Raw genomic sequence first — 16,768 nt, forward strand, 5'->3', positions numbered from 1 at the left:
ACTTTCCCTGCCTTAACCCCCTCAACAGACCCCAGTGTTTGATGCCCCCCTCCCTGTATCCATGTGTTCTCATTGTTCAACACCTGCCTATGAGTGAGAACATGCGATGTTTGATTTTCTGTTCTTGTATCAGTTTGCTGAGAATGATGGTTTCCAGATTCATCCATGTCCCTGCAAAGGACACAAACTCATCGTTTCTTATGGCTGCATAGTATTCCATGGTGTATATGTGCCACATTTTCCTTGTCCAGCCTATCGTTGATGGGCATTTAGGTTGGTTCCAGGTCTTTGCTATTGTAAACAGTACTGCTATGAACATATGTGTGCATGTGTTTTTATAATAGAACAATTTATAATTCTTTGGGTATACACCCAGTAATGGGATTGCTGGGTCAAATGGAATTTCTATTGCTAGGTCCTTGAGGAATTGCCACACTGTCTTCCACAATGGTTGAACTAGTTTACACTCCCACCAACAGTGTAAAAGTGTTCCTATTTCTCCACATCCTCTCCAATTAGAGAAATGCAAATCAAAACCGCATTGAGATACCACCTCATGCTAGTTAGAATGGCGATCGTTAAAAAATCCGGAGACAATGGAACTGACACAAGAACAGAAAATCAAACACCGCATGTTCTCACTCATAGGTGGATGTTGAACAATGAGAACACAAGGACACAGGGAGGGGAGCATCACACACTGGGGTCTGTTGGGGGGAAATAGGGGAGGGACAGCGGGGGGTGGGGAGTTGGGGAGAGGTAGCATGGGGAGAAATGCCAGATATAGGTGAAGGGGAGGAAGGCAGCAAATCACACTGCCGTGTGTGTACCTATGCAACAATCTTGGATGTTCTTCACATGTACCCCAAAACCTAAAATGCAATTAAAAATAAATAAATAAATAAATAAAAAATCTGGAGACAAGAATGCTTTCTTAACCACTTTTCTGAAGGCTAGTTTTCCTCTATGGTGACTCTTTCGCTGCAACTCTAGGGCTTCCTGTTTTGGCAGGGCCTGTTTTGCCTTCAGCATTCCTTTTTCTGAGGCAGTTTCTTTTCCTCCTTCTACCAGCATGTTTTATGGGACTCCCCCAGCCCTTCACTGAAAAGGCACCTTTAAGGGTGGCTAGAGGTTGACTGATATTTTTGTGTTTTGTCAGGTGCTACTCTGGTTAGGCTTCTTTGGAAGTTAGCAATTGTTGGTTACCACTGCAAATCTTCAGCCTCCCTCCCTCTTCAGAGCCTGTGACACTGCAACACTCTCTCCTTACCTCTCCTTCTCTGTCCTTCATGGCTTCTTTATAAACCCAATCATGGCCATCCCCAACATTTGGGCCCCAGATGCCTGCATCTCTCACTTTACACAATCTCAGAGAATTTATCCAATTGCCATGGCTCTGCACCAATCATCATTTGAGGGGTGGGGTAACTTTTAATTGTTACATAATTTCAAACTTACAGGAAAGTTTCAAAATTGCACAAGGAGCTTCCATATATTATTTGCAGAGTTGATAGTTGTTTACAGTATGAAAGTAAGCTGGAAACATCATGCCCTTTTGCTCCTAAATAGTTCTATGTCTGTCTCCTAAAAACAAGGATGAGTAGCTATGGTACAGTTTTCAACCTCAGGAAAATTGATACAAGGTAGTTATATAATCCACAGTCCATGTTAAATATCATCCATGGTCCCAATAATGTTTTTTATAGCTATTTTTTTCCCTACCAGTGATCACTGCTGTGCATAGGGCACTGACTTCTCTCTAGGCCATCTGTCCCACAGCGCTACCTTCCAGATAAACATTTTTTACTGATGTCATCTTAAATTAAAAATGTCTAAAATGTGACTCATCATTTCCCCCCTAAAACAAATCATCCCCACCCCCATATCTTTCTAATTCTTTTTAGTGTTATTATAACTCTCCCAGCCTTCCAGGCTTGAAGCTATGAATCATCTTTTGTTCTTTATTCCCTGTTAGCTGTGTAAGTCCTTTACATTCTTCTGCGAAATGACTCTTTCATTTTCATTCTGCATAAGCCTTTGTGCACTAATGCCCACCGATTCCACACATCAGACAAATTATTCTAGTTACCCTTATCTACCTGAAGGTCTCAGAAAAAGTTTGCAATGCTTGTCCTTCCTTAAGTAAACTCTGTCACAACTCTGTGTGTGTAGCACCAAACAGTGACCCAGCCAATAGCAATGTATAGCCATTCACAAATCTGTTTCAATACACACTTTTTTCCCATTCCCACTGAATAAATGTTGAAGAGAGATTTACCCATCATGTTAGGGTGTGGAAAACATACTGTCTGCAATTTCACATATGCAGAGGAAATATATTGAACGGATAATTGACCTTCTTCTGGAGCCCACCACCAGTGGGAAAACATTAGCTCTTCTATCCATTTAAAGCTTAGTCTGATTCCATAACTTAAATAGTTCTGCTTTCTATAGAAAGTGTTTAATCCCTCTTGAAGAAAATGCTTACCTTCTCAGAGATCCTCTCCCATCCTGTGTGCAGAGAGGAGCTAACACAGCAAAACAAAGACTACTATCCTTTGAAAGCCTGCTTGTAATGTTGGCCCTTAATTGGCATCTAGAAACTGGTCTTTCAGGGTAAGAATTCCCTGATTAGAATGGCCCATTGTGGCTGTTTGTGCAAACAATATGGTTTATGCTGAATACCTGTTCCCTTCTGGGAGCCTGAAATTGTGGAAGGTATTAGGCAGAGGCTGCCTACAGGACCCAGCTCCCAGTAAAAACTCTGGGCACTGAGTTTGCAATAAGCTTTCCCAGTAGATAGCATAGTGCAACTCACTGTTGGGGGAATTACACTCATCCTGTGTGACTCCACTGGGAGAGGACTCTTGGGAGTTTGTACCTGGTTTCCTCTGGATGTCAGCCCATAGGCTTTGATGATTTTGCTTTGTATGCTTTGTATGTAATAAATCATAACCATGAGTACAACTATGCAGATGGTCCCTGACTTATGATGGTTCAACTTACAATGTTTTGACTTTATGATGGGTTTATTGGGGCATTAAATGCATTTCACCTTATGATTTTTTTTTAACCTAGATGGGTTTATTCAGATGTAACTGCCTTGCAAGTTGAGGAGCATCTGTATACAGGGGTGTGTGTGTATACACACACAACTGTGAGTCCTCCTAGAAGATCATCAAACCTGAGGTGGTCTTGGAGACCCCAATACACCACACTCTTCTCCCTGAAAAGAGGACAAAAGTTGTATTTTCCAAAAATGGTCACAACTTGAGCTCCTATCCCACATGCTCTTACAATATGATTTTGACACTCCCCCAACTGAGAAGCAGAGTCTACGTTACCTCCCTAGAGAGAATTGTGGTAAACTGATGGCATTGATGATATGTGATTTTCAAGGCTAGTGATAAAAAGCAATACACCTTCCTCTTATTTCACATTGCGGGATGCTTATTCTCAGAAGGCAGTCACTGTGCTGTGAGGAAGCAGAGCAAGCACATGGAGAGGACCCAAGCAGTTGTTCTAGCCAAGAGGCCCAGCCAAGGTTCTAGCAGCCAGCCAGCATCAGTGACCAAATGGAATGAGATGTGTCCAACCCCTAACCCTCAACTCACTTGCAACTCTCATGTCTTCTATGAATCTATCTTCTTTCTATGAATCAGCTGAGACCCTGAACATTGTAAAGCAGAGAGCTGCCTTTGCCATATCCTGTCCAAATACCTGACCCAAAGAAGCTGGAGGCACAAGGAAATGGCTATTATTTTACACTAGTATGAGCAGAGTGGGTTGTGTGCAGCAATAAGAATGTCAGCTTTTCCTATGATGGCATCCAGATACATGCAGAGAAGGATGTGACTCAGCATCCTGATGCCAGAGGGAGGAGTAGGGTTTTACATGTGTTTTCTGCCTGTTCTGCTCTCTGGGGTAATAGCCCTAGTCTACCTGGTTGCTCTTTTCTTTGCTGATATTAGTGACTAAACTTTGTGGACATTGTAACTGGCAGGCGTTTTCTTTTTATCTCTGGGCTTGGGTGGAGCCCAGAAGGCCTGTCTGGGATGACTCAGCCTTGTTTCCATTCCCATAGACACCGTACACCCCACAGGCACCTTCCGTGACTCTTATGCAGCCACAGCTCCAGTGGTCAGCTCTGCAGCCCCTGTTAGTATCCTCCTCTGCAGACTTGCAGCTACCTTAGGATTTCATCCATGCCACAGGAAAACAAAAGTGGCTCAGGACTGATGAATCTTGGTGGTTCCCTCTACCTGACTACGGACTGGAAAGAAAGGGCTGTCTGAGAGTTAACACCTATTTCAAGAGTTTCCAACAGAAATGGGAGTCAGGAAGCTCCTATGTCTTTTTGCCATGATTCTCATTCATCTAATGTACCATTCACTATTCAGGTCAAAGGGACTTCGCCTGATTAAAGCCCAGGGTTGGGAAAATTGGGTCATAACATTGGCTCTTTCTGCTTTCCTTTCCCCCTTATTTTTTAATTCTCACAATTTCCTAGACAGATTCTTCCCCACCTTCCTTCTCTTCATTTCAACTCTTCTCTAAGCCTTCATAGCAAATGATATTTTCTCTACCCATTTGGAGAACTCTGTAGTCTCCCAGGTTTGATCATTGACATTCTAAAGTCCTCAGAACTGTAAGTTGGATTACAAGGCTATTCTCTTGCCAAAAATTCCTATTTTGCATGTTAGAAGGTGGTATGACTTTGCTCTTTGGTTGACATTTTTCTGAAAACCAACAGAAGAGCAAAGTCCTTTGCTCTTGTGTAGGAGAGCTGCAAACAGCACCCTGGGTTAGATGCTTCTTCCTTTATGTCCAATTGTAGAAAAAATAACTTCTTTCACATAAACCATTGAACAGAAGTCCTGGGCTTTAATCTGTTTGGACAAATTTAAGTCACATGCCTAACACTGAACCTATTACTGTCATTGAGAATGATATGCCTCTATTCTGATTGTCTTCAGCCAATTAGATTCTGCTCCTAGACTTGGGACTGGGATCAATCCTACTCAAACTACATCCCTGCCACACCCTGAGAAATGGGAGAAGTGGACTCAGGGATGAGCTGGAACCAGCTCTTAACAGTTGGCCTGAGCTAACTATGCTTACCTCTTCTTCAGTTTCGCTGGCTTCACTCTGGTAACTTGAAGTTAGCCATAGTGGGAGTATTTATGCTGCAGAAATTGGCAAATATGGCTGGTTGCAGTGGCTGATGCCTGTAATCCCAACTCTTTGGGAGGTTGAGGTGGGCAGATTGCCTGAGGTCAGGAGTTCGAGACCAGTCTGGCCAACATGGTGAAACCCCGTCTCTACTAAAAATAAAAAAAAATTAGCCGAGTGTGGTGGCATGGCCCTGTAATCCCAGCTACTCTGGAGGCTGAGGCAGGGGAATTGCTTAAACCAGGGAGGTAGTAGAGGTTGCAGTGAGCCGAGATTGCACCACTGCACTCCAGCCTGGGTGACAGAGCAACAGTCCATTAAAAAAAAAAAAAAGAAAAGAAATTGGCTGGTTTACCAATATAGCACTGAGAATGAGAGGAACCCAATGTTACTGACGTGGGTTAACAGGCAACAGTCTCTTAACTTGTTTTTCTAACATCAGAATTGCTTCTTCCAATGAATCCTTCTTTTGTTTTTGTTTTTGACATAGGGTCTTGTCCTATTGCCCAGGCTGGAGAGCAGTGGCATGATCACAGCTCACTGAAGTCTCAGCCTCCTAGGCTTAAGTGATCCTCACACCTCAACATCCTGAGTAGCTGGGACTACAAGAATGTGTCAGCATGCCCAGCTAATTTTATATTTTATAGAGACATGGTCTTACTGTGTTGCTCGGGCTGGTCTTGAATCTCTGGCCTCAAGCGATCCTCACACCTTGTCCTTCCAAAGAGTTTGGATTATAGGAGTGAGCCACTGTGCCTGACCCATTCTTTTTTTTAATAACAGCTTCACTGAGATATAATTTCAAATACTGTAACACTCACCCTTTTAAAGTGTATAATTAGTGATTTTTTTTTTTTTGGTGTATTTATGGGATTGTACAATCATCACCACAAGAAATTTCAGAACACTTTTGTCACCCCAAGAAACACAATACCCATAAACAGTCACTCGCCGTTCCTTCCCATGGTCCCATTCCTTGGCAATCAACAGTCTACTTTTCTGCCTCTGTGGATTTGCCTGTTCTGCACACTTAATACAAGAAATTGTACAATATGTGGTTTAGCTTCTTCCAGTTAGCATAATGTTTTCAGGCTCTTCCAACTGTGTAGCATATATCAGTATTTTATTCCTTTTGTTGACAAATGATATTTCATTATATGTATAGACCATGTTTGTTTATTCATGTAACTGATGACATGTGAATGATTCAATTCTAATCTAATTCTAATCACAGTTCCAGACTCCAGTTTTTTCCTCCTCTAGTCTTTAGTGCTTCTGCTACCAGAATCACTTTTCTAGAACACTGCATTTCATCATGTTGCTTACCTCATAAAAATAAATCCTTCTCTTTGCCTATGAAATGCTACAGGAGCACATAGACACTGAATTTGAAGTTCTCTTCAGTTTGAATGCAGCAGGGATGTGAATGAGAAGATCTTGCCTCCCTCTGAGGGGACAGTTTGGGCCAGTGATGCTCAAATCTCATTTAAAGGGCCTCTATTTGACCCACCCACAAAGCAACCAACCATAACACCTGAAGAAATAGACCTGATGACAAAAGCAAAAGCCAGAACTACATAAACAGTGACACAAATATTATATAGCTCTATAATTTTATAGTTTACATTTCTTTTCATCTCTTAATTGTTAAAGGTTCTGTGAGGTTTCTGAAGGGATAATGAGTTTTACAGTCAGACAGATCTAATTTGTAGTCCTGGCTTAGTCACTTATTGCTGACTTTCTTTAAATTGTCTCCTGAGATTTTAAGAAAATCATCATTTCTATGCGTAGAGTGGGAGTAGTAATTTATATCTCAGAGCCCAGTTATGGTTTAAAAAATATAAGCACTCAAATACTGTGCCCAACCCATAATGGGCATTCAATAAATACATGGGCACTATTAAGATTGAACATATGGTTAAAGTTTTCAATTATTTTTGACAAAACCAATCTAAGATTATAACTGTTTTGGTGTTCTTTCATTGTTTTATAGCTTTGGTGATTTAATTTCAATATTGTCCTAGTGCTTTAAAATTAGAGCCAATTTAAAGCAGAAATTAGATAATCAGTTAAAAGGCTTTATGTTCCATGTCTGCCATTACCCTTGGTGTAATCTGAAAGAATCAATGTTTCCTTTGGGAAATAATCAATGATAATATCTTGTTTTATTACAATGAAGCTTTTCTGAAGTGGCCTAAGTGCTCTTTCTTAAACACTATACTGGGTTATGTTGAGGTTAATTCTTATAGGAATGTATCAGAGCTTGGCATTTACCATTGTCATGGGAAGTATAACTTGGTAACAGTTATTAAAGATATTGCCCAAGATATTATTCTTTGCAATGGTTACAACATATTTTTTAAAGGTGTTGAATTGTAGTTAAATTATAATTGTTTTTGTTTCATATATCGGATCATAAAATTTAAATTGTTCTTTATGCTATGTATTTGTGGTTTAAAAAATTTTTACATGTGTAGGAGCTTTTTAGTTTCATAAACAACCATAAACTATATTCTTTTTTTGGGATTTAAAGTAATTATGAATGTAATAGCCATTTTTTAAATTGAAGCATTTGCTATTTAAGAGAACAAATTAATCAATTGTTAAAAATTAACCTTTGATCATCATAATAATATATAAAAGATCAACTTTTGAAGTTTACTTCTTTTTACATATTTCAGTTATTTAATGTTATTTCTCTTCCCCCCCCCCCCCACAGAGTTATACCTGTCAAGATGATTACTCCATAGTCCACAGAAAATGCCGTTCTCAGTTCACGGATCTAAATGGTTCTAAAAGATTTGGCATCAACACTTGGCATGATGAGAGTGGGATTTATGCTAATTCAGATGTAAAACGGAAACTCTATTCCTTGACTGGCGGTCCTATCTTGCCCATTTAAAAAATAATGTATGGAATCAGCATCTCTGACTAATGAAAGAAAGGGTGTAGCAGCTGATGATTTTCTATCTTAATAAATGTAATGGAAGTGTTACTATAGTAGATTCCTTTAAGCACAGAGTTTTATATTGTGGACCAGTGTTTATATCCTCATTTTGATGAGCTACTCTGGTATTTTCCAAAGTTTAACGTGTGTCCTGCTGAGAGTATACTACACAAATCTAGATGGTATTTAGTGAGATTTTATTTCATGGATTATATATTTCTTTTAATAATTATTTAAAAAAACACGAAACTAGCACAATTAAGCTTATGATTGCTTAGGATGTCGCTAATTATAAAAATGTAAGCCAACTTAAATTCCACTTAAGACAGATTTTAAGTGAATAAATACATAAGTGGTACTCAGGTTGAAATAAAACTTAAATGGCCAAAGTTTAGGGAACACTGGCCTTATAATAATGTTAAGTATGTAGGTGTTTTTTTTTTTGAGGGGGGAATCCGTATCTATAAATTTTTATTTATCTGTGGTAACTAGTTTCATTGTGGATATTTTATTTTGCATGACATTTTCCCTTATTCAAGTTAAGACCTTCTGAATATATGGATAGCAGAGGTGCAGATCAAAACGCTAGGGGTCTGATTCAAAATCTAGTCATCTAGTGTTTGATTTGGAAGAAATCTTAGCAGTTGTTTTGACTTACCCTCACATTTTACAAATGAGTAAACAGAGGTCCATGGAGGTTTAGTAGGTGGCTGTGTTAGTCAACTGGGGTTACCGTAACAAAATATCATAGACTGAGTGGCTTAAACAACAAAGATAGTAGTCTGCAAGCCAGGAAAAGAGCCCTCACTATAAATGAAACCCTGCCAGAACCTTGATCTTGGACTTTTCAGCCTCCAAAATCATGCAAAAATAAATTTCTGTAAAATAGGAACGTGAGTCAAAATAATTGCTAAGATTGTTACCTTCTTGCCCTGTTCTTGCCTGGCGGGAGGGTGATGGGGGCGGGAGATTTCTTTCTCTTCCTCTTCTTATGAGGCTACAGTTTTATTTAATTAGATCTCCACTCTTATGTTCTCAGTTAACCTTAATCACCTCCTAAAGATCCTATCTTCAGATAGCTACATTGGGGATAAGGGCTTTGACATGTAAATCTGGGAAGGAAGAACAGAATTCAGTCCACAGCTGTTGCCCAGGGTTATAGGAGTAGCCGATTTGGATGGATCTTTGAAGTGCATTTGAAAACTTTTACTTTTTCTGAGGATGGATTTAATTATTTGGTCAACTTGGGCTTCATTTACTTATTTTTCTTTAAAAAATAAATTTATGAACTAGCATTTCTTGATAAATGCTAATTGAACACTGCCTCTAATGCTTGATTCTCAAGATAGGGGAAAGACTATATTTTGATGGGAGAAATGATAATTAATGTAAAAAATGTGATATACCAGGTAAGCATGTGCCAGAAGAATTTTACTATAACTTCCTGCTGCTTTAAAATATGTGTCCATATGCACACAAATATGTATATTATATATGCCCAAATATGTGTATTAGATATACATTAACTGTGATATAATTATATGAATGTTATTTCATTATATAGTACTTAGGTGGGTATCTACCTAAGATTATCTTTCCTTCCACAAACTATGCATTCAGGTTTAATCATTCCTAACAGTAACATATCTGGGATAAAGAGCTATTTGAAGTATGCAAATCTGGATGTCAAGCCACTCATCATTTAATAATTTCTTTTTGTGGAGAAAAAGTTTTAATGGCCACATCATTACCTTTGAACGCTGCCTGGTGCCTAGAAAATAATATAAGATTCACTTTCTTTAGCAGAAATTTTCTACTGTCATGATGACTAACATGACATTTTGTATAAATGACAGGGTCTGCTATCAGCAATCACCTTAGAAATCAGTTTGGGTTTGGGTTGGAAGGAGAATGAAGTAAGAGAGATTATATTTAAACTAGTCAAGGTAAATGATGCACTGAAATAAAGGTTACAGCAGGGATTTTCCCCATGACAAGCATTAAGTTGCCTTCAGCAAGGCAATGAGTGAATGTTGATGAATAATGAACTCTGTTATTCTAACAACTTGAATTTTAGGTAAAAGTATTTTATATTGAGGTAAGCACTTCAATGGTTCATCTCACAGAGTCAAAGACCATTTCAAACAAGACAAGCTGGAATTCAGATTTCATCACTGGATAATGTTCTCTGTGGGAAGTGACCACGCTGTCTCCTGACTGGTCCACATGTATGTGTCATAGAACCTCATCTGAGACCCTAAAATCACACTGTATCTTTTGTGTTTATAAAGTTAATAAGATTTGTATCTACATAAATATCTCATTCAAATGAAACCTCAAAATTACACCTGAGACCCCCAAATCACACTGTATCTTTCATGTTTATAAAGTTAGTGAGATCCATATCTACATCAGTATCTCATTCAAACATACACAGCATCCCTTTTTGACCTTTATGCATTGCTATGTCAGAACCATTGGTGTGAGCCCACTGCGGCAGGGTGCAGACAGCTGGGAGTGTGAGAGAATGTTGGGCAGATCCTAAGCAGATATATCAAAGTGGGGCTCTCTGAGTTAAGTTTGACCTACATATAAGTTTTATATGGTCTGCACAGTGTGTTTAAAAATTATTTTAAAAAATAGAGCCAAACTTTATTAATTGGGACATTTTACTTAAAAAATCAGGATTTCTATTCCCTCAAAAACCTGGCACATCTGGCACCACTTGGCCACATGTTCATACAGTAACAATCAGCAGGGGTATGAGGGAGGGCAGGCTCTCTTTAGATGCACACTAAGTTCACCATTCTGCTGCAGTTTCCACCTGGTACACTTCACTCATCTGTGGAGGCAATGTGACCCCCTCCCTAGGGAGAGATGGGACTATATGAAATAGTAGGTTGTATGGTAGGGGGAAGGAGTGGTAGAAAAGCGGCAAACTGGCAGCTCTGGTGACTGGGGGTAGGATGAGGAAGGCAGAGGCTGAATCCTGATAGTGGGGATATAGCACATCTGGTTCAATTCAAGTCAGAATCAAGATCCCAGCCTAGACAGAACATAGAGATGGGAAGTGGGTCGAGGACTTTATAAATATAGAATATAGAAACCTCAGCCCAATGGATTTATATTAGGAATGCATTTGAGATGAGGCAAGAAGTGAGAATACCAGTTCCAACCCCTAGGATATGACACTGGCAGATAAAGTCAAGGGGCAGAGCCCAGCCAACTCAGTGGTTTGTTTATAAAAGAAAGTCACTCCGTGGATGCCAGTGCTCCAGAGGTGCAGAAAAATTCCGGATTTGTGAAAATGCTAAGAAGAAATGGTAACATCCTTCTGGGGGACATAGAATGTAGGTGGTGGGCTGGAAGAGGCCATGGAGGTGCCTGGTACAGCCACTGCCAAGAATAGAGCAGCAGGAGAATTCTTTCTTAAAGATGTACAGATCAGAAGCTAACTTTATTTCAGAGAAAGCAGCAGGGAGGTTTGCAGATAGCTGGAAGCTCACTCCAAATAGCAGAAAACAAGCATGAGGCAACCACTTCAAATCAAAGTGGAAAATCCAAGCAAAATCTACAGTAAATTATTCTTCCAAACATTAAGATAATAACTTTAAAAAAAAGTTTAACAGCTTTATTGAGATATGATTCACATACTATAAAATTCACCCCATTAAAGCATATAATTCAATGGTTCTTAATATAGTCACAGAATTCTGCTGTTATTACCACAATTTTAGAACATTTTTATCACTCCTGAAAGAAACCTATATCCATTGGTGGTCAGTCCCCATTCCCTCCCAATTCCTATAGTCCTAAGCAACCAAGAATCTACTTTCAGTCTCTGCAAATTTACTTATTTGGATTTTTTTCTGTAAGTAGAATCTTAAAATATGTGGTCTTTTGTGACTGGTTTCTTTCAGTTTCCATAGTGTTTTCAAGGTTTATGTTGTAGCATATGTCAACACTTCAGTACTTTTTGGATGAATAATATTCTATTGTATAGATGTACCATGATTTAGCCATTCATTAGTTGATGGACATTTGGGTTGTTTCCACCTATGAACATTCATGGATGAGTTTTTACATGCATCTCTCTTGGACATTGTTATGCTTAATATTGAGTGTCAACTTGATTGGATTGAAGGATGCAAAGTATTTTTCCTGGGTGTGTCTGTGAGGGTGTTGCCAACGGAGGTTAACATATGAGTCAGTGGACTGGGAGAGGCAGATTCGCCCTCAATCTAAGTGGACACCATCTAGTCAGCTGCTAGCACAGCCAGAATAAAAGACAGAGGAACGTGGAAAGGCTTGACTGACTTAGTCTTCTGGCCTACATCTTTCTCCAGTGCTGGATGTTTTCTGCCGTTGGACATCAGACTCCAAGTCCTTCAGCTCTGGGATCCTCGGATCTTTGACCACAGACTGAGGCTGCACTGTTGGCTTCCCTACTTTTGAGGTTTTGGGATTCAAACTGGCTTCCTTGCTCCTCAGCTTGCAGACAGCCTATTGTGGGACTTCATCTTGTGATTGTGTGAGTCAATTCTACTTAATAAATTCCCCTTTATATTTACATCTATCATACGTCTATCCTATTAATTCTGTCCCTATAGAGAGCCCCAATACAGACATATACCTAGGAGTAGAATTGCTGTGTCATATGGTAACTCAATGTTTAAACTTTTGAAGAACTACCAAACTATTTTCTAAAGTACCTGCACCATTTTACGTTTCTACCAGCAATGGATGAAGGCTACAATTTTTCCATATCCTTGCCAATATTTGTTATTTTTCATTGTTTTGATCGAAACCAGCTTGTCAAATGACCATTTCACATGAGTTCTTGGAGAGCGGAGACTATACCTGCTCATCTGGGGGTTACCCAGTGTCTAATATACAATGAGCACTCAGAAATGCTGAAGGGTTGGAATAATTATGTTTGTCATAATCGTATATTGATACGAGTGAATGCTTGGGTAGTTGATAAAAATGTAATCTGTATGATTGGAATGACCTAGTTTAAAAATATTCTGATATTTAACATGTTTATTCTACTAAGGGCTTTAATGGTAATCTTGTGAAATTGGAGGAGTTGGCAAAATTGGCCTAAGAAAATTTTATGCCCTATATGGAAAACCTGAGTTTGTCAGAGGATCTGTAGAACTGACTAAAATCCTTCTTAAAGTAATGATTGCTGGCCAACCAGAGCACCAATCAGAACAAACCCTGCATATTCAAATACTAAAGATCCTGAGAAATTTTGTAGAACAGAAAGCAGTTAAACTCTATTTAATCCAGCATTTTCCAGGCTTGTTTCATCATAGAATCATTTTTTTTCAGGAGATATCTATAAATATATCCTGAGATATTAGTATTTCATGGAAAACATTAGGGAAAACATTGATCTAAGCAATTTCTAAGTAAGGATGAAGGACAAAATTAATATTTGTTGAGTGGCTACTAAGTACCACATATGGAGGTGAGGTAGATTTTACAAAATCCCAGTTCTACTTATAAGGGAAAAAATTCTAAATACCTAATTCGGTAAACTGATTTAGACAGAAACCCAACTTCATGATGATGAAATAAAGTATAAATTTACCTTAACAGTTATCATGATTGGCATATTCTATACTCTCTTCCTTATCTTTCTAAACAAAGAAGAATGGCTAACTCCTTCTATTTTAAATTCTCAGAGCTACTTATGTTACATTTCCCTGAAAGGGTTTTCATTAAGTTCCAATAGAACTTATGGTCTATAGTTTCACCTATCATTTTAATGTAGGCAGAATTGAGTATTTGTAGGTTATAATTATTTTATTCTGTAGGGTAGGAGCAGGCCAAAGACTTAATAAGAGACCTTTTACCATAACAATTAATGTGTTGAATTCACATAGGTGCCTAAAAAGTGTCCCTTTTTGAGAATAAGATTCTATGCAATAGGTTCTTAAGCTCAAGAACCATCAGGAAAAATTTGAGTTTTTAATGTAATGTAAATGTAATTAAAATTAAGTCTATGAGATAGGTAGACTCACTAAGTAGGAAAACAAATAGAATGGGATAACCTGAAGCAAAGTTAGAATGATTTGGAAGAGGAGAAATTTACATTGTAATTGGAAAATGAGGAGAGATAAAGAATGAATTAAAGTGAGAGTATTTTTCAATATTCTTTGGATGCATTTGATTAACATTTTTATTAAAAATTTATTCAAATAGATTTAACTCAGGCAGTATATTGACAAGATAGTTGATATGACACTGATCATTAACGAGGTGACTAGGCCGTTTGCATGAAACCCAACAACTGATCACAGAAAAGCCCTTAGTCATTGCTTTAAAAAAGACTGCACAGCACATATAGTGGCTTTTTAAAAGTTAACGTACATCAAAAAAAGAAATATTTCTAAAAACGCAAGCAATATTGAAATCTGAAACATTGTTCTGTTGAAGTCAACTGAAGAAAATAACATCGGGAAACCAAAAAGTAAAAAGCATTTCCTTTCAAGATGCCTCTTCTATAAATCATTTGAAGTCCAGCAGAGTGTACCAAAAGCTCTTTTATAAAGCAGGAAGGTAGAAAAAAAAAGCTTGTTGGCATTTCTGGTTTTTATTGAATAACTGCAAGAAAGTGGCTATGAAGGAAGAGAAAAAACTCAAGGAAATGGGTAAGTGAAAAACACGACAAAACAATCAAAGAAAATGAAGTGAGTGTGGAGGCAGATTTAATGCCTCGCACTTCAGAGAAATCAGGTGGGGAAAATTATCTTGTGAGATAGCCAAACAGATGGCATACTAAAGAATCATGGGTTTCTCTGAAGACCGGCTTACCTTAAGTGAAGTTCTGGGGTAGGGCTAGAAGTTTTTCTGAGTAGAGAATGAGCAGATTGTCTCCCCTTCTCAAATGCTGCTAAGAGAAAGTAGAGGTGGTGATTACTCATGGAAAAATATCAATGATGAAATTCGTTTACATTTCTAGAGTTTTAGAACTAAACAGTGGAAAATGTGCATTGGCACTCAGCTTGAGGTGACGCCTGACTCAATAAAAGTGTTTGTGGCACCAGAGCTGCTTACAGAAATGATTGATTCTTTGGTGCAGCCAGGAATATACACGATGAGCCTGGAGCATCTTGTGCTCCCACAGACTAAACACACACACACACACACACACACACACACACACACAGAATATGATGAAGATATGTCAAAGGGACACAAGAGTCAGTTGAAAGAGCTTCAAATGGCCTATACTGATGTAAATAAATAATTGAATACATAGATAAATGGGGAGAATAGACACATCTTCTATGCATAAGAATTCTAAACAATTTATGTAAATACTCCACCCTTGGAAAAGTGGAGCTCCACTTAACTCTCAATTTGTTAAGTGTGGGCTGTACATAGCGACTTTCTTCCAGAGAATGTCATATAAAAATGGGAGAATAAGATTATTACCCTGGAGGTTCCTGACAAACACTACCTTAGCAGGTGATCAAGGTCAACATCAACACTAATCAGCCATATTGCTAGTTTGTACCCTTGACATGGTGTGATGAGAATGGCACTTTACCTCTGTGGTCTTCTCTAAAACCCATAGTTACCTATCTAGTCATGAGAAAAACTTGGGATTAATTCCAGGTGAAGGACATTCTACAAAACATGTAACTAATCTTCCTTAAAACTTTCAAGGTCATTAAAAACAAAGACAGTCTGAGAAACTGCCACAGCCTAGAGGAGCCTGAGGACACGTGATGAACAAATGTAATGTGATATCTTGCATGGGGTGCTGGGACAGAAAAAGGAAATTACGTAAAAACTAAGGACATTTGAAAAAAGTATGGACTTTAGTTAATAGTAATGTGTCAATATTAGTTCTTTAATTGTGACAGATGTGCCAAACTAATGCTAATAATAGGGTGATATGTTTTGAGTCTGTCTCCCCACCAAATCTCGCATTGTCATCCCCAGTGTTGGAGGTGGAGCCTGGTGGGAGGTGATTGGATGGTGGGGCTGTTTCTCGTGAATGGTTTGGCGCCATCCCATTGGTGCTATTACCGTGATACTGAGTGACTGAGTTTTCACGAGATCTTGTTTAAGAGCGTGTGGCGTCTCCCCACCCCTTCTGCCCCCTGCTCCACCATGTAAGGTGCTGGCTTCTCTTTCGACTTCTGCCATGAATTTACATTTCCTGAGGCCTCCCAGAAGCCAGACAGATGCCACTGTGCTTCCTGTGCAGCCTGCAGAACTGTGAGCCAGTTAAATTTCTTTTCTTTGTAAATTACCCAGTTGCAGGCATTTCTTTAGAGCAATGCAGGAACCTACTAAAATACCTAGAGAAAACTGGGTGAGGGGTATATGGAAACGTACTATCTTCACAACTGTTCAGGAAATCTCAAACCATTCTAAAATTGAAAGATTATTTAGACATTAAAAAACGCTTGTGGTAAATGGTGGCACCTGAAGATTTTGGCTGAGAAATTGTTAGAGAGATGTGATATCTGATATTGATAGCCCAGCCTTGTGACGTGAAACTTGTTTTTCCATAAGTTAATCCACTTGCATGAAATACCTTGTTTTTTTACATGGTGGATATACTTCTATATAAATTCAGCAATATTAGCAGTTCTTTTTTTTTTTTTTTTGGAGACGGAGTCT

General features: G+C 38.6%; 1 protein-coding gene across 2 annotated transcripts in view; it reads left to right on the plus strand.

Moving 5' to 3' along the window:
• CUNH9orf135 (chromosome unknown C9orf135 homolog) overlaps positions 1–8,175 on the plus strand; it is an 87,382-nt gene extending 79,207 nt beyond the window's left edge. For both annotated transcript variants that reach the window (XM_017543442.2, XM_017543443.2), the window contains one exon: positions 7,892–8,175. In XM_017543442.2, the coding sequence (XP_017398931.1) occupies positions 7,892–8,074 (183 nt within the window). In that variant the 3' untranslated portion in view covers positions 8,075–8,175. The remainder of the gene's footprint in view (positions 1–7,891) is intronic.
• Positions 8,176–16,768: the final 8,593 nt, after the last annotated feature.

This window comes from Cebus imitator, unplaced genomic scaffold (assembly GCF_001604975.1).
Source record: "Cebus imitator isolate Cc_AM_T3 unplaced genomic scaffold, Cebus_imitator-1.0 Scaffold155, whole genome shotgun sequence".
Classification (NCBI taxonomy): Eukaryota; Metazoa; Chordata; class Mammalia; order Primates; family Cebidae; genus Cebus; species Cebus imitator.